The sequence below is a fragment of the Apus apus genome, chromosome 10, assembly GCF_020740795.1.
Source record: "Apus apus isolate bApuApu2 chromosome 10, bApuApu2.pri.cur, whole genome shotgun sequence".
NCBI lineage: Eukaryota > Metazoa > Chordata > Aves > Apodiformes > Apodidae > Apus > Apus apus.
Genome location: NC_067291.1, coordinates 12,789,085 through 12,807,904, shown reverse-complemented (window position 1 = coordinate 12,807,904; position 18,820 = coordinate 12,789,085). Strand labels below are relative to the sequence as shown.

The 18,820-nt window shown below is 42.7% G+C and overlaps 1 protein-coding gene across 2 annotated transcripts in view; it reads left to right on the top strand.

Annotated features, from left to right (window-relative positions):
• Window positions 1-18,820, top strand: part of CEMIP (cell migration inducing hyaluronidase 1) — a 113,461-nt gene that overhangs the window by 50,292 nt on the left and 44,349 nt on the right. Inside the window, exons 2-9 of one of the 2 annotated variants that reach the window (XM_051628160.1) lie at window positions 6,472-6,579; window positions 9,408-9,560; window positions 10,544-10,682; window positions 11,447-11,683; window positions 12,074-12,253; window positions 16,788-16,858; window positions 17,581-17,676; window positions 18,306-18,427. In XM_051628160.1, the coding sequence (XP_051484120.1) occupies window positions 6,504-6,579; window positions 9,408-9,560; window positions 10,544-10,682; window positions 11,447-11,683; window positions 12,074-12,253; window positions 16,788-16,858; window positions 17,581-17,676; window positions 18,306-18,427 (1,074 nt within the window). In that variant the 5' untranslated portion in view covers window positions 6,472-6,503. Of the gene's footprint in view, window positions 1-6,189; window positions 6,580-9,407; window positions 9,561-10,543; window positions 10,683-11,446; window positions 11,684-12,073; window positions 12,254-16,787; window positions 16,859-17,580; window positions 17,677-18,305; window positions 18,428-18,820 lie in introns of those variants that run through there. The other variant, XM_051628161.1, reaches the window with a different exon arrangement.

Sequence of the window (18,820 nt, the reverse complement as noted above, 5' to 3'; positions counted from 1 at the left end):
TTACCCTGAAATGGCAACAGACTCATTTTGGTTTGAACATGATGTTATTTGGTGACAGCAATGAAGGGGCAGGTGATTTCAGCCTGTCCACATCTCCATCACAGGGGTTATTCAAACAGGTATGTGAAGGCTTTGTTACTGATGTCCTGTTGTTTCTCTGAAATTCTCAGAAATGGCCAAACAAGTTGCTACAGGGAAAGGTTAGTGTTTTGTTGGCCAGACTTCTGCTCCCTGGTGAGTTAGTCGCTCTGGCATCCATGCACTGGCCAGCTGACACTGTGCCTCTGAGTGGGGTCTGACCTCCTCAGCTGGGACAATTGCCTCCATCAGATACATGCTGCCCTTGGACATGGGCTGCAAAAACACCTGAAAGGCAGAAGAGAAAACTGTGGCTCCATCCCAATACCAGGTAGGAGAGGTGGGAGTCAGATTTGACCAGGGGAAAGGTCCTGGCTTGCTTGGAAGTACGAAGAAATCACTGAAGGTGAGACACGGAGTGATGCACAGACATTGTGGGCCTGAGCTGGCCCACATGAGGAGTGATGGAGGCTGACGTCCCCAGTGGAGATCAGCAGTTGTAAAAGAGCCCGAGTGGTTGGCAGTGACTCTCCGAGGAGCTCCCCAAAGTCCTTTTGAACTCCTGCTAGTACCTAATTTTTATGATTTCTGTGGCTGTGCAGGGGAAGAAAAGCAAGACGGTTTAGGCTTGTGAGCGTAAGTCCAACACTGGAACATGTACTTGCAGAGCAAGCTTTTCGCTTCTTGGAGATTTATTTGATAATTTGTGACAGGTCCAGACCCTGGATCCCAATAAAACTTTGCAGAGCTCCAACCTCAGGCTGAGACTAAACAATTGGCAAAGGAAGAGCCTGGTGAAGGAAGGAGAGGAATGTGCCTAAACCTCTGAAAAATCACTATTCCTCCTCCCGCCCCAGAAGGAGAGCAAATGGCAAATGTCCTGGAGAGGAAGGCGTGGAGCTGTGGCGAGCCAGATGCAAACAGTGAAGTACCACAAAAGCAAAAAGGAAAATATTTACATCCTGATGCAGTTATTTGGGTAGTTAAAAGCAGCGGATTCATGATGCTGTGATCCTCTCCAGCCACTGCACACACACTTTCCTTACCTCAGGAGGGAAAAAAGGCTTCAAAACCAGGGACGTTCTGCAGAGGGTACGGTTCCTCCACAGACCCTTGGGACATTCCAGAGGATGTTTTCAAAGGCCACTGTTAGCCTGGCATGCACCAGAACTCTGTGTGTGTGAAGCTGCGGGGTAAGTGTCGCGTGGGCGCTGTGCTTGTGGGAAGCTGTCGTGTTCCTCCCAGGGATTTCCTGAGCAGGAGGATCTCCATGCTGGAGTCCACACAGACTGTGCGTGGCCACGTGGACCTGCAGCCAGTCCAGGCACATTCAGTGCATCTAATGCATTCAGGACATGTAGGTCTCCTGGTTATCCCCAGAGCATTTCTGCAGCAGGAGCACAGTAGCTCTGGCACTCCCTGAAAGTGTTAGCAGGGCTGAACACTGAGTTACTGTCAGCAGGCACAGGGAAGTCACTGCACCCTCAGCCTCTGAAAATGGGGGTCAGCTTCCCACCACTTTGAGGCTTTCAGAACTTCATGCAGTGGATGAGGGTGTAATTCAGTGAGCTGCTGAGCACTTGGAAAGCATGTGAAACCGGGAGTCAGTCAGCTTTGGATGGGTGGGGTGACGTTAACTGCAAATGATTTTGTTTTAGCTGGGCCAAAAATTGCTTCCTTTCCTTTTAAAGGTCTGTAAGCCTGTGCAAAAAAACCCCATTAATTCAGAAAAAAAAAGAAAAAAAAAAGAAAAAAAAAGGCATAGCTTTAAAATAACTCTATTTTCCCCTTTTATTTATGTCCCAAAATAGCTCGCTGGTATTACAACAAATTTGCAAACACCTTCATTTCCTTTAATTTATGCATTGTAAAAAACTTCCTCTAACTTCTGCTCCTCATTCAGAATGTCAGGAATCAGGGAACTTGCAGTGATGTTTATATGCAGATGGGAGCTGAACTTTTTTCCTTGTAGGGAAAGATATTGGATAAATTAATAAGAAACTGAGGTTCATTGGGAGAAAAAAGTTAGAAGGCTGCTTTTGCCTCCAGTACTGATTTTATTGAAAAGTAAATTCTGTTCCTGAGTTTAATCCTCCTCTGCTTGCTGGTAAAGGAGAGCAGCTAATAGTTGGGTGGCAAGCACAAGATCAAGGTGAAAAGCTACTCTGCTGTTGTGCTGGGACTGGGGAAGTGTTTTCATTAGCGATCCCTAGAAATGTGTTTGTTTATTTCTAAGGCCCTTGGAAGGCTTCAGATGTGCTTGTGACTGGGTATGCAAAGGCTTCCCCTGCACACGGATGTCACTGCAGAAGAAGCTGGTGTGTCTTTTGGTCAGAAAGGCAAATGTGCTCGTCAAATCCATCTTCCCAGCTGGGCTAAAATGTAAAATATCCCACGTGGGGAGAGAGGCCGGTTGGTGCCGTGTAGTCTCAGGAAGAAGGGGGCAGAGGTGCTCATTCAACAGCTCCTCCCTCTCTCAGGAGTGTGCTTCCAAATTGATGTTGGCTTCTTTGCATATCAATGAAGAAAAGTGCAGCAAGGCTTTGGACCTAGCCACCAAACCCCAGCACCAGCTATGGCAGTGGGACAGCCCAGGGCTGCACCACAGCCCTAGCACTGACCTGTGGGGTCTGCTGGAGCAGCTCACCTTGTAGAGGTGGTCCCTGGAGAACACAGATTTTTCTCACAGCTCCTCTCAAGTACTTGTGCAAATTAGTGTCTGCTGGGAGTTCACTCTTCACCAGGGTCGAAGGCACCTTTTCCACATGAGTCTTTCTTGTTCTTCTCTGTGGATGGCTCCCCATCCTTGCTTTGTCCCTTGCTGGGCAGTAGCAGCAGCAGTAGCCTCCAGGTTTCTTGCTCCCTTTGACATCTTTTTCAGGGGGGATCAGGCAGCTGCTGCTTTTCTGCCATCTTTGTGTTTGTAATGTTTAATGCTCCTGTTATGCTCTACTTGACTTATCAGCAAGAAGCCTCATCTTCAGCAGATGCTGAAGGTACATCCTCCAAAGTGTGTCAAGCCAGTCTTAGAAAGCATGTTGAGATAACCAATATCATGAGCTATTTCTGAAGAATTTTGGTTCTGGGCTTGGGTGGTCAGCCCAGAGCTGTGCAAGGTGGTGAGTCAAGGCAGGAGCCTGGCTTGTGTTACTGACTGGCTGCTTGTGCTGCTCCAGAGAGCTCTGCTCTGCCACCTGGGATTCTGGGTGTCTGTGTGACCCCAACGTGATGCCTCTGACAATGCAGCTTCCTCAGAGCCTTTCTTCACTATTTTGCTCTTGAGATTATCTGCTCTGTTGCCTCTAGGATTAAAACTGCAAGGCAGGCAGTGGCTCAGGATTCCTGCCTGTGCAGTGTGCTTTCTAGTACAGTATCACTGCTGACACCTGCAGTAGCAGCCAGCTGAGGACTAATAGCTTCCTGCATCTACTTTTAACATTGTCTGATGCTATTGTTCACGTTTTGGAAAGATCCAGCAGCTGGGAATCATTTCAGAAATGCTGCCTTGCCAGATACAGGAATATGAGTCCTACTCGCCATTGCCTGGCAGCTTTTAATGGCTAGATTAGAAAGCTTTTCTCACCCGAGAGAGGAGTCACAGATGGTATTTGAGAAACGCTGGAGAAGATAGACTTAGGAGACCACTTGTATGGCCCTTAAGCTCTGAGAGTGCCCGAATCTGCAGGGAGATTTGTTGACATAGCTGGTTGCATCAGAGCTGGCCTCAGCCACGTGGTGCCTTTTCAAGTGCGATGTGGGACGATCCCTGTGTCCCCTCGTGGTGCTGAGGGAAGGGCTGCCTGGCAGGAGAGAGCTGATCTGGGTCCTCTCCAGCAGGAGACATCCATGAAAATAATCACTATCTCTTCTTCCTCTTCTACTCAAACAGTAAAATCAAACATGCCACTGTTTGTGTCTAGTATTTGGGAAAGATTCTTAGTTGAGAGCCTTTGAAGGAAAATTCCTGAGATGATCCTCCGGGCAGCGTTTTTCCAGCAGTGTGTTAGTCAGAGCTGAATCAGAGCAGTTGGATCCTCTTGGCCCTCTGGGCTCTCAGCGTTTCCAACCCGAGTGCCAGTTCATACTAACACTGCAATGAACTCGGGCTCACTGCGCGCCGAATCAAACACCCTACCTCAGCTGCAAAATAAGCAGGATATTCTTTGGATTGTGGCAGATCAGACACTACAAAAACATTGGAGCCTGGCACTTGGCTGACACCTCCAAAAATGACATGACTTTCCAGTGTCTGATTGCTTGTTTTGGTCTCTGCTATGAAGATGGATGCAATCAGGGAAGCAGTCCCCAGGGAGCAGCTGGGGATATAATACCAGAAGCCATTTTGCACAACCTGATGGTAAGTACTGTGCAGCTCTTGGCTCTAAAGAAAGCAAAGGCTGTGACATTTCTTCCACTCATTTCCTACCAGTTTGTAGCAGTTTACTGTCAGAAAACAGGATCATGAGCTGGATGGAGCAGAGATGCTCCCCTGAGTTTTTAATGGACCAGAGCAAATAGATTTCTCTGCTACCTATGAAGCAACAGGAGAGCAAATGCATGCCATCACTATCGAAAACTCTGTCCCTTTTTAAAATTTCTCTGAACTCTTAAATCATCTGATTGTATTTTATGACCAATGCCTTAGCAGTTGGAATGTGGCTCTGTGCAGCAGAGACAGCTGTGTCTGGGCTCTGTCATGACCATCCGGTGGCATTACCACTCTTTTAGATTTTACTCTATCCTTAAAGCAGAGTCTTGTGATTGGGTTTGGAGATTAGGCTGTGTAATAATCGCTAATAAATCTTGACATTTTAATGGTGACTGCTTTACTTTGGGTGTATGTCTAAAACTGTTCCTTAAGAGCCCTGGCTTATCAAATGTTGATGGCTAATGCTGTTAAAATGTCAGACACGTGCAGCCTGGTTCTGGCACAAATTCCGTGGTGACCACGTTGCTCTCTGATAATGTATATAACTCAAATTTATAGCATTACTAAGTGCATTCCTCTTTTCTACTGTTCTGTAACAGCATTTCAGCACCTGATAGCCTGTCCTGAGCCCTGAGTCTATGCTGTTTCCAGAGCTCATGGCTGTCAAATACACTATAGAAAAACAAGCAAACATTTTCCTGCTGGAATATTTCCTGAAAAATCTGTTTCTAATGATATTTTTAATACAATCATTGGCTTATATGTGGTTTGAACATATTGTTCTTTGAGCTGTATCACCTTTATGAAAACTACAGACATGTTTTCCATATCTTCACTGTAATATTTGCTCCAGACTAAATCTTGGCTACTTGCATATCTCTTTCTCATGGTTTTTTTGGTTTGGTTTGTATTAACAAGTGACATGAAAAGTAACATGTTTTTTGCCCTAAAGAAACTGGAGTACCCTGGAATTTTTCAATTATTCTTGAGGGTTTTTTATATCTAAGCAAGCTGTGCAATGCATACATTTACCCTATTCCATCACTGCAATGTGACATGACAGCTACAAATAAGTTTATTTGCTATTCCTCAGCTACTGGCTTACATGATAAAACCTAATGGCTCCAAGGACTGCATGTGAATTTTAAATAGTGCCTTATGAATACAGAGAATTGCCACTTCCAAAAGTGGGTGCCTTTGCCTCAATGTGAATATGGGTGTAAATAAGTTGTCGTGAGCACAGGTCTGAGCTGCAGAATCTGAGAAGAGAATCACAGTAATTCTAATTTTGACTTGCACGACACTGCTTTGTTTGTTTTTACTGGGGGTTGGCTACTGAAAAAAAGAAAACATTAGGTAGACTGGTTTCAAAAGCCACTTTTGGTTTTGCAAGAAAGTTCTGGGTTGGCATATTGAATAGACAATGTTTTCTTGGCTCTGAAATCTAAGAGATTGCATACTTCACACTGGATGTGTGAGTACGGTTTATCTTGAGGGTGCACAAAACACCATTGCTAAAAATGTGTGGGTAGTACGGGGGGGGAAAGGTGCCATCAGAAGGTTGCTCTGTGAAAATCTGTCCCTCTGCAAACACCTTCTCTGTCGTGTTTCATTACTTTTTTGCATGTGTGAATATGCAGCCCTAGAGCCTCTTGACACTGGATGTGTTTATAACGCATTCCTAAGGCAGTTTTGGTTACAACTGGTGGTTGCTTTCCGAGAGTCTATTTGGATTCCCAAGTGGGTTTATCCTAAACCAAACAAAGGGTGAGGAGCTGCCCGTGGTTTCTTCCTCTGTTCAGGCAGGTCTCAAAGTGGTGTGAGAGTGTTTGCAGACATAGAACTGAAAGGGAGTGGAAGTGGGCTGGCATAAAGCTGGATGTGACCTTTTTTTGTGTGCAGTGAGCAGTTTCTGCATGAGCTGGGGGAAAAAAAAAGTGACACTTGATATTCTTTTTTCACAGGTATCCATCCGGAGAATTAAAAATCCTGAAGAATGGCTCTACCTACCTCCAAGAATCTGGTTGAAAATTTCATTTTTCTTCTGTTTGTAATTTCTTCTGTAAGCACAGGTAAGTTTTCCTGAAAAAGGATGTGGTTTGTAGCACTATTTTAAAATAAAGACATCACTGGTTTAGATCAAGCAACTTTTCACTCTTCTTTGTATAAGGAAAGTCAGGACAGAGTGAGAAATCTCAGGAGAAAAGCAGTTTTTTGATGTGCCAATACTCCTCATCAAGGGCAGCTGGAGTAGGAAAGGTTGAAATATCTGAGCAGGTGAAAGTACCCTTGGGAATCCCTCAGATGCTGCCACTTATTCTTAAAACAAACCTAAATCCAAGACAAAAGAAACCTCAGGTTCTAATAGCTGTGGCTCTGGGAGGAGAATTCGAGCATTTTGCTGCAATACCCAAACACGGATGTGGAGAGCAAAAAGCTTTGGGCTGGGTCATCCCTGCCCCTCGGGTTTTGTCACTTCCAAGCAGCCTTTTCCTAAGTGGTTAGGGAAAGCAGAGAAGAGAAGCTGGATATACATATTCTAAATGTATCATTTGGGGATTTCTAATTGTTTAAAATAGAGAGACCATATTTCTTGCCCCAAACGCTGCAGCTGCATGAAGCAAATTTCATTGCCATGCTCAGGCCCTTTTGGTCAAGGAGCAAAACATTCAAGCAACTCCTGTGCTGGGTAGAAGTTGCACTCATTTAAAAAATGACAATGAGAGTAATAATTCAAGCTGGCAAGGAACCTGGATGAGCTGGCAGAAGGTGCTCAGCCCTCTGGTGTCCTTGGCCCAGAAGACAGGGGTGCTGTGAACAGCTACTGCTGTCTGGTATGAATTGGTTAATGAAACTGGGAATTTGGGTCCTTTGTTCTGAATTGTGTTGGCTTTTGCTGATTATCATCCCAATCATCAGTGTGAATTCTTCTTGATGTCCCCTTAGGCTTCACTGTCTACTTCTCTATTTCTAAATAATGAATTTCAGGAGCACAAGTCATCTTTTGAGACTGCAGGAAGCTCTTTTGGACACTAGCATAGCCAAGGAAGTGGAAAAATTAACAAGCTTTTATCCTGTCCACTTAATCTAGTTGATAAATTATACCCCTACACTTGAATTGATTCTTTTGGTTTTATTTAACTTCTTATCATGAACAAATCTTTCTATTATCCTTATTCCTAGGGGAATAACAGCTCATTTTTTGAAATTTGTCATTAGTGTGTTTTCCAGTTGAACATCTATTTACAATGCAAGTTCCATATCCTGCCTGAAGTATTCATCTTTATACATTCGTATTAATTCTATGTGTCTTCTGGTAGGAACCCAGCAAGTGCCTCTGACATTACTGATACACTTCCAGTCTTCAGCTGGCACAAGGGATATAAAAATCAGGCCCTGGATGTTTATCAGTATTTGACTTGCTCCCTGGGAGATTTTTAGCCCTCTCTGATTTTATCATTTCATGTATATCTAAAAGGTTTACAGGGAGCCAAGGCATATGTTGCCCATATGAAATGCCCCTTGTTTACCTTGAATAGCTGGGATTTATTTCGTCTCTGGAGACATTAAGATAGTGGCTGATCCAATTCCATTACTTTCTCAAGACATGAAGCTGATGGAGGAAACTGAAAGCAGATGAACAGGTTTTGTTTCTGTTGCTGTGGAATTAGAGATGTCCCTCAAGTTTCACAGTGGCAGCACACAACAGCTTGCTGTCAGCTACACCAGGACTGGAACATGTTTCCTTGCATGGATTCAGATTTCCATTAACTGAATGCATTAGTATCTGTGTGGCAAAACCCACCCAACTTTACTACACTAAGAGTCAGAAAGATACCCTGCTGCAGTCAAGCTGTTTATCCCGTGTCTATTATTACTGGGTAGTGGATCCTGTAGTTTTCCTATGGTGTTTTTGTTTTAAAAGATACAAATTGGAGAGCTGGTGAGAACTCCCAACCCATTTTGATGGCAAAGGGCTCATTGTTCAAACTTCCACTGACCTCAGCTTCCTAGGATTAGAAAGGTTTCAACCCTCAGAAAATATGCATCACACATGAGACTCTCACAGTCCTGTTGATTAGAGTAAGACGTGGGGCTCACATATCAAGTGAGATTATATCAGGGAAATATTTTATCTTAAGTAAATACTTACACCATGAGACTCTTGGATTTGGTACTAGAGCCGTTTAGACTAACACGTCATGGCAGTCCATAATCAAATTTGTCTGTGGAGACTGGGGATGTGTGAATTCAAAATGAATAAATCCTTATTGCTTCTGCCTGGAAAGGCTCACAAACCCACAGTCTCACTCCTGGGAGGTTCCTGTTGCTCTCTGTTACTGGGTGGACTGGTAATTCCTTGGTGCTTGGTGTTTCAATGTTAGTTTGAGCACTTTTACTTTCCTTGTCCAGTGAAAAAACAGTGTGCAAACATAGTTTAACATATTTACATTAAACAAAGCTTTTCAAACCTCAGAGTTATTTGGGGGGCATTTTTAAAGGTAGTAGCTCTTTTATCCTTCCATCCACATCTTTTGTGGGCTTGGGAAAGGCTTTGTGTCTGGATGGTATGAACAGAGCTGAATGTCACTGCCTGAAGGGCTCAGATACAGCCTCCCCTTGGGTAGTTTTCTGGAAACTGCAGCCCTTGCAAGGCTCCTTTGCATCGGGTACCGGGTTTTTCCATGCTTCCAGCAAACAGAAAACCATACAGCTGAAGCTGTTGTTTGTTTTCCTTTGGTCATGACCCGCATGTACTCTGCTGCACTGAGATACTGCTGTGTTCCAGGGAGGCAGCAAAAGGGGTACCAAGAATGAGACTGTAAAGGTGCCCAGATATGGAACTTTCTGTCTTGCACCAAACAAACAGTAATTGTCTTTACTCTCCCTCTCTGCCTAGGAGAAGCAGCTGCCACGTGTCCCGATAAGGATCCTGAGTTAGAAAACTGGAACCCAGGTCATGACAAAGAAAACCGCATTGAAATCCGTAATGGCAGGAAGCTCCTTCTCTCTTCTTCTGCCACTGTCCACTCTATCCACATCACTGATGGAGGTAAAACGTGCTAGGAGAGCTCCCTGCTTCTTGCTGAGAACTGGGTGGCTACAGGACAAACACAGCTTTAATTCAGTATGAGGGTGGGTGGTATATGAGATGTTGTCAGTTCTTTAGCCAATATAATGAACCTATTTGCTGTCATTTCTGGAGAATTTACAAAAGTAGCTCATTAGTTCTACTTCCATGATTTTCTTCAAAAACATTTTTTTAACTTAATCATTGTCCCGATAACATCACACTGCAATAGTTGTGTTCTCAGGGTCTCAGGACAGGGGAGATCTATACATGCCTCTTTGTCTCTAAGGACAGAGACTTAGTGTTGCTGAGGTCTGCTCAGATGAATAGCATTTATTCATCTGAACTCTTAATTTCTGTCTCAGTTTTGAATGAGTTCCCTTCCATGCAAATCTTAATTGCATTCTTCAAGAACTGGACTGAATTAAAAGCCTGTAATGTCTTTAGAATTTCTATTGGGATCTGTTTTGGGGAGAATGGGCAGAATTTTTCAAAAATTAAGATGAGATCCCAGCACTGGGTTTGGCACAATGGTTCAGACTGGAGAACAGAAGTCTCTGGGGAGACCCTATAGTGGCCTTCAAGTTCCTGAACAAGGAAGCTGGAGATGGACTTTTTACAAGGGCTTGTAATGAGAGGACAAGAGGTAATGGCTTTAAACTGGAAGAGGGTAGATTTAAGTCAGACATTAGGAAGAAATTCTTTAGCACTGAAGATGATGAGACACTGGAACAGGTTGCCCAGGGCGGTTGCGGATGCCCCCTCCCTGGAAGTGTTCAAGGCCAGTTTGGACTGGACTTTGAGCAACCTGGTCTAGTTGAAGGTGTCCCGGCCCCTGGCAGGGGGTTGGAACTAGACGATCTTTAAGGTCCTTTCCAACCCAAACCATTCTCTCATTCTATGGTATCACAATGTCTGCTGAGCTGCTGTGTGTTAAAGGAAATGTTATCACCTTTTCTGCTTAGGAAAACTGGTCATTAAAGATGATGTGCAGCCCATCATTTTGCGTACTAGACATATACTAATTGAAAATGATGGAGAGTTACATATTGGCAGTGAGATGTGCCCTTACCAAAGCAACGTGATTATCATCTTGTATGGGCGGTACGTATGCACGGTAACACACTGTCTTAGAACTTTCTAGGATCTCTCTTTCACAACAGGGAACATTTTCTCAGATATACTTATCATCAGTGTTCTGTGGAAAGTTTGGTAGCTTTCTCAACAATTTAAATAGCCTGTAAATAATTGTCACAAGTTTTGGTTCTGGTTTTCAAATTCTGCTGGGAGATGATCACTGGGATATTTGGGCATGACAGAAAATCAGCATGCACCTTGTCACCACTCAAGCTGGTTTCCCAGAATAGGCTTGAAACCCAAGGAGTTAATTTATTCTGAAAATTCTCCTCCTTAAACATCCTTCTTTCTGCACTAAAGTGGTGAGACAAAGGATAATACATTTACATCTTGCAGATTGTTACAGGATCTCTTAGAATTTCAAGGGTGTCAAACCTGCATTTAACAACCACTAGACCTCCTACCTACTAGTTAGGGTCCTAATATGCTCCAGAATTCAAACCCACAAATGTGTTGTTCAGTCTGGGCTTCAGGTCTTCTCTAACCTTGATATAATGAGTAGAGCATCTACAATCTACATTCCAGATTGCTGCTGGTTGCCAGTAGTTGCTAGTATTAATTCAGACCACTCATTTTCTGTACAATGTGGGCACTTGCTGATTCTTAGAGTAGTTGAAAGAAATGCATTGCAAATCACTTCTCTCCACGAGCCATAGCAGAACAATGGGAGAGGCTCCTTGACTGTCAGACACAAACCCAAACCTGTCTCCTTTCCTCCCTCCCTCCTGCAGAGCGGATGACGGCAGCCAACCCAATCCCTACTTCGGACAGAAGTATCTTGGAGTAAGCAAGGGTGGCACTCTTGAGATCCACGGAAAGAAGAAGCTGTCCTGGACTTTCCTAAACAAAACTCTTCACCCTGGTGGCATGGAAGAAGGCGGATATTACTTTGAAAGGAGCTGGGGCCATCGGGGTGTCATTGTCCATGTTATCAACCCAAAGACAGGAGCCGTTGTCCATTCGGATCGGTGAGTGGCTTTTCAACTGGCTGGATGTGAGGATTGTTGGGAACAGGTTGGGGACAGCAATTCAGCAAGCTCAGAAACACACGTTTTAGCATCCAGTTCAAATTGCTATTGATGAATACATCAATATATGCATGTATATACAGTTCTTTCTAGATCAGTAATCTCCAAAACCAAAGAGTGATTAGTGTTACTACCTTACTCCTCTGTCAACTGGAGTTTAACCAACTCAGCTTACCAGAAACCCCTAATATGCCCTGTTAGACATGTTCTTGAGCAATGGGATAGCAACGTTACTGAAAACAGTACAAAAGAGTAATTTATTTATAGCACTTGCTTTTCATAAAGCTGCGACACTCAAGTAGATGCTTTGGGGTGTTTTTATCACTTTAGGTTTGATACCTACCGAGCAAAAGAGGAAAGCATGCGGCTTGCCCAGTATTTGGGCAAAGTTGCTAATGGCATGATCCTGTCGGTGGCAGTGAACGATGAAGGATCCAGAAACTTGGACGACTCGGCCAGGAAAGCAATGACCAAACTGGGCAGCAAGCATTTCCTCCACCTTGGGTTTAGGTATGTGCCAGTCCTGCCAGTTCTCCCAGCACAGAGGCTTTATTATGCTCCTGAGATGTCCAAATAATTCCAGTCTCTCAAAGGCACAAAGTTCTTTCACACGGAAAAAAAAAAAAAAAAAAGTGAAACAGCTCAATGTGAAGTTTTAGCAGTTAATTAGATAGTTTAAGATGCACTCATTGTCTATATTGGGTATTTTTATTAGAGATTGAGGAACAGCATATGATTCACATTAAAAAAAAAAAAAAAAAAGATGTTTTTCCGAGGTAATATTTCCACAAGTTATTTATTCCAACTTATTTTCAAGCCATCCCCAAAAGATTTAAGAAGCAGATCTACACACACACAGAGGGTTGGAAGGGCTGAGCATTAAGGAGGGTGGAATAATAGCCAGGTAGCCCTGGCTAACTGCATACAGACAGACACACAGCATATTCTTCAGCTTGTCTGACACATATTCAAGGACTTCTGCAGCACAGAAATTTAGCAAGCAGTTATTTATGTTGTGGACTGTAAATACTTCTGTGGCCAATACAGTGTCTCTGTTGGCACACACACTGTTGAGAATGTTTGCAATTTACCCAGCTGTAGCCATTATATTTTTTGTGTTCATCTCAGTTTATGTAGGTTTTGGTTGTTTTGTTTTGTTTAATTATTATTTATTTAAAGGTACTAAGAGGGTCAGTGCAGAACAAGGAAAAAAATAATAATCTGCCTTATAGGGAGAAATGATTCAATGCAGCAGTCTGGGTGAACAGAGAGGTAGCAGTCTGGGGGAACAGAGAGGTGTCAGCTAGGAGTAAGTTTTGGGGTGCTTGATAAAGAGGTTGTGTCAAATATTTACAGGGACTCCTGTGCACCAGATAGTGCATTTCAAAAAATCAACTAAGGCTGCAGAAATAGTTTTCAAACCCAGGCTGTCTCTATCAGTGTAATGCTTGCTCTCAAATACCCAGACTCCATGCTAAAGCCCAGCAGCCTGCTGGGTTTCTTTTCAAAGACCAAAATTAGGGAAACAGAAAAAGATTTTTGAACCTTATACTTTTTCTTTTTTTTTTTTTTTCCAATTGTGCAACAGGAAGAAATTGATGGGTTTGGCATATGTTTATAGAAGTAAATTGCATTTGATGTTTTTATGCTGCTGTGGTGTTTCAATGCTAGTTTCTCACTTCTTTGCCATAAATGCCTATAATGGAAATACCATACAAATTCATCCATTGAAGTGTGACTTCCAACACTGCTATTGTTTGCAGTCAAAAAGCTAATCCTTGTCATGCCATTATCTGAAATACCACAATATTTTTATATATATATATATATATATATATATATATATATATAAAAATAAAAATAATAAGGTCATTGTGGGTACTATAATGTGGTAGTAGTTGGTAAATACTGTCTCCCACCAGCATACCAGTATATGGTAAAATATCTGCATCTTGATGCATTATTTAGAAGATTATGAATATAGGAGTGTTCATTTCAGTTCATCAAGTTTCAAAAAAATAAATGTCTGGATGGCAGCTGGGACCAGGTTTACAAAGGCAGTTAGGAAGCAGAGTGGAAGATGAGCAGCTTTGGCAGATGAATCCAAGCTTTTTCCTTTATGCAAATGGAACTTCCACTTCACTTTAGCATGACAGGATTTAGACATACAGATTTACTTTTCAGAGACACCTATAATAATGAACAAAGATATATATACCTGACAGGTGCTTTTAGGAATTTTTTGGAAGATCTTAAAAAAAGCTGGATGAGAAAATTACAGACATGGGTACATACTTTAACCTATGCAACAAAAGAAGGCTCTAGCAGAGGAGAGTGGATGGATTTTGCTATCCTGCACAGTCTCACTGCCCAGCTCCCAGGGTTTGCTGCCTGGTCCTGCTGCATCCTGGTTGTCAGATCCCAGTTCCTTGTCAAGGGCTGGGGCTGACCATGGCCATCCCCAAGACAATAACAGTGTAAGTCCTAGGCAGTAATTTGGCTTAGGAAATTTCCATTTCACATTTTGTGAGGTGTCACTTGAGTCAGGCTATTCAGCCCTGGTCTGGGTTGTTTTCTGACTGGAGTGGTAGTGGAGGTTATATGGACAAATTCCTGTCTATCTCCAGTCGCTTCAAATTCAGCCAGATTGTAAAGTTGTGCAACTCCCCCTTGCTGTAGCAGAGCTGATGAGCAATGCTGATTTATCAAAAAATGTTTCTGTGCTCCTGGCATCTCTTTCAGTTGCCTATTTACTGAGTCCAGAACATCGGAATGAAAGGAAAATCTTCCATTCCTCCTCTATTGTTGTCCTTTTGAAAAATGAGTTTACTCTTTAAGTGTGAGGTTTGATTTTGTTTTCCTCCCCCCCTGACCCTGTTCTACTAATAAATTATAAGAAAGCCTTTCTGCACTTGATTACATAGTTGTTCTCTTTGGCATCCCACCCAAATATCACTGGTTTGGCTCTAGACTTACTGGCCCTTTCATTTCATATAGCCCAAACAGATTGCATGTGTCCTTATGTGTCAGGGTTGAATGACTTTAAAACTATTTTTAGTGATAAAATAACTGGGAGAAACAAGTCTTTTAACACATGAAATTGAGCCAGACCTTTAGTTGTAGAACGAGACAGCAGCTTATTCTTTAGATTATTTTTGAGATTATTTTTTTGGCCATCATCTTTTTTGTCACTTGTTTCCAACTTGTTGACCAAAAAATAAAAATAATTAGAAAAATTATCCATCTTGCCTGCTGAGTGATAACATGTCCTTCCTGTCCCCATCCCCCTTCTCTCCCTGGATGGAGATCACAGCCCAGCAGTGCCTTCAGCAGTTGGCGCACAGGCGCATTTTCCAGCTGGAGCATCTGGCTGGCTGGCAGGCTCCTGAAGCCCTTGTCCTGGCAGATTCCATGGGGCCTGTTTTGTGCTCTGGATGAAGACACGATGCTGGGGCTGCATCCCCTTGAGGAGGATGTCCCCTTGAGGAACAGTGTCCCCATGAGGAGCCACGTCCAGTGTGTGGATGGAGCCTCGGGGCGGCACCAGCGCTGCCTTGGAGCCACCTTCTGCCAACCCCACAGCCCTGGGCTGTGAAGCCCAGCAAGTCCCAGCTCACGCCATGGTGATGTGTGGCTGTTTTGGTGCCTTTCTGTCAGTGCCTGTATCTGCTTTCTTCTGAAGTCCCAGGGTGGTTAATAACTTTGCTTATGCCAGCAGATGGCAAATGTAGGGTGACCTGCGAGACTCAAGGCTGAATCTCAACACAATTGAAATAATAGAATTATAGAATGTCTTGAGTTAGAAGAGACTTCTAACAGTCATCTAGTCCAGCCCTCCTACAATAAGTAGAGACATCTCCAACTAGAACAGATAGCTCAGAGCCCCACCAAGCCTGACCTTGAATGTCTCCAGGGATGGGGCCTCCACCACCTCTCTAGACAACCCATTCCAGTGATCCACCACCCTGGTATTAAAGAACTTCTTCCTAATGTCCAATCTAAATCTACCCTTTTCTAGCTTAAAACCATTACCCCTTGTCCTATCATTACATGCCCTTGTGAACAGCTCTTCTCCAGCCTTCTTATAGGCCCCTTTCATGTATTGGAAGGTTGCTATAAGGTAGGTATCATTGGGTATTTATACCTACAGCGACATGATTTAATCTATGGGACTGTTTGCTAAATTCAGGGTAGGGGTAACCATCTCCCTACCACCCTAATATCATATTTGTTATTCTGTTAGTGATTAAGAGCAGATTTGCTTGAACTTCTGTTTTGGAGATAAAACTCCCTCCTGACCCCCCTAATCTCATTTGCCTCCAAGGTTAGGAGGCACTTTAATCTCTGTCTCCATTGCTTACTCATCCACGTGGTTATTCTCCAGCGATGCTGAGAGCTATTGAACCAGCACAACCAATAACCAGCAGGTAGTAACGAACTTACTTCTGATGTAGGATCAGATTTGAGCAGACAATTCAGACTCATAAAACTTCATCCCTGTTCAATGTTCAAAAGAAGGCAAGTAGATATCCAGAGACTAGCATTTTTTATTACCCTTTCCCAGCCAGTTTGTCTATCACAAATTCTCATGGGTGATTCCAAAGACAAGGTTGCAGTGTGAGATAAATTTATTTAAACAGAAGGGGAGCACTTTTTTTTTTTTTCCCCCCCATATTATTTACTGTGCATGGTTGTGCACATACATAAACAAAAGAAAGACTTTAAGGGCTTCCCAAGGAGTTAAAAGTGTCTTATTTTTATGTCACACATGAGCCTCTTTAACGCTAATTTAAATGAGAAATACGCTTTAGGAGTGTTACAGGAGTGTATTACGTGGAGATTTGTCTTTGAACTCCCTTCACTTTGGATCTATTTGCTAAGGAAATAGAGTGTTTAGATACTTTTAATTTTAACCAAGCCACCTGTCACACTAATCAGACTGCTTTGAGTGTGATGCCCCTGAGGAAAACAAGAACATTAGGCTCAAAAAAATAAGCATCTCATACATGACATAACTTGATCATTTCTCATTTTCATTTTCCAGGCACCCATGGAGTTTTATTACCATTAAAGGAAATCCCTCCTCTTCTGTTGAAGACCACATTGAATATCAAGGTAAGTCATGCACAAAATGCTGTCTTGATGTTATCACTGGAAATTATTGCAGTTACAGCTGAGATTAATTTGGTCAATGACGTTTTCACTCCACACTGCATTACATGGAAGCTGTGAGCGATTGATGAATAGACACTCTTAATTGAATGTTCTTGGTATATGTTGTTATATTAATGCAGCTGAAGCAGCTGGGTGGGATGTAACCTGCATTATCCAAACTCTAAGATAAGGGATGAGATCCTGCACCAGTGTAAAGCCATGGAATTCCACTGAGCTCAGACACTGCCTCACTTAGGCACAAAGCTATGGAACAAACCCAGTTCACACCAGCTGAAATTTTAATCAGTGTATCCTACATTGGCTGCCTCAAATAGTCCTGCAAAACTGTTTTCTTTCAAGCTGGAGACTTTCGAGTCTGTGTCTTTTCATGACATTTTTAAGAGCAGCTAACAGCACAACTTGCTACAACATCAAATAAAAATAGCAATATATTACAAATCATCTCTTGATTTTTGGAGATTTTTCCTCCTGATTGCCCAAGCAGTTATAAAAGTGTCTGAAGTCTCATTCCAAGATCAGTACATTTTTCTAGAAAAAGCTGTGCAGGCCTAAGTCTTGATAATGTGTACAAAATATGCAAAACCACACATGGACCATTACCTTTAAAGTTCTGCCTTCTATCAGTTGCATTCAGTGATTTTACCAGTGTTTGTTTTTTACAGGTCACAAAGGGTCAGCTGTGGCCAAAGTATTCAAACTATTCAAAGCTGAGAACGGGGAACATTTTAATGTCTCTTCAACTAGTGAGTGGGTTCAAGGTAAATGCCTGTGTGCCATTTAACTCCGTGGTAGACATTTGACAAACAGGGTGAATCATCCTTTTTATTGCAATACTTTTCCATTTGGGAAGAGTGGACTTGTTAGCTGCTATTTACGTTGCTGTTAAACCAAGTAGACAACACGCGCAGATTCTTTCCCCAATTGTCTCCAGAACTCTCTGAATAACTAGGATCATTCTTCCTTTACTGCACGGGGTATGAAATTCCAGCTCTTATGATCTAAGGGATCACACACAACCTCTTACTTCTCTTGACTGCGTAGTCAGCATGTCCATGTCTCAGACAACATAGAGTAACTGGCCATAACTTGATCTGAAGATCAGAGGAGGCAGCTAAGGAGAACACAGATCCAAAATCCAAACCTATTAATAATGCTCATACTGCACACTCCAATTATGTAGCTTTTAATAACTCTGCTTTCCCTTGGCTGGTTACACTTTGCAGCATCATTATAAGCATCTGACAGACTGGCAGGAAGGGGCAGGAATCAGATCATCAGGAAAGAAACTTGTGAATGATAGCTGAGATCATATTACGCTTCATGCATTTTTGCTGCATTCATTAAGCTTGACTTTTAAATGACTTCTCTTGTTTGCACTTGTCTCCAGATGTAGAATGGACAGAGTGGTTTCAGAAGCCTGGCAAAGCAAGGTCTAAGGACATGGAGAAGCTTTCTGACTTCAAAGCTGCTCATCCTGATAAAATCTGTAGGCAACCCATTGACATCCAGGTAGGTTAGCTTACTGCTCACTTTAGAGGGGCAAGTCCTCTTTGGACTGACACTGAACTCCAAAACAACTGTATTTGTCAGTAATTTTCCTGTCTAAATAAAAGACACTGATTATTTTACTGTTCTAATACATAATCAACAAGATCTGGTATCCAGTCTTGTACAATTCTGAGACAAAATTCTATAGAACTGAGCTCCTTTCAGTAAATTCTGGCTCCTGGCATGAAAAAGAGCACAGATGGGGTCATGGACAGCACAGATGCTATCATGAAATATGTGGCTCCCTGCTGGAAGATTAAGAGGAAAAAACCACAGAAAATTTCAAAGTTTTTAAATGGTCCCAGAATAGACCCTACTAAAAAAATTAATCACAAAGGGTAATGAGATGGTAAA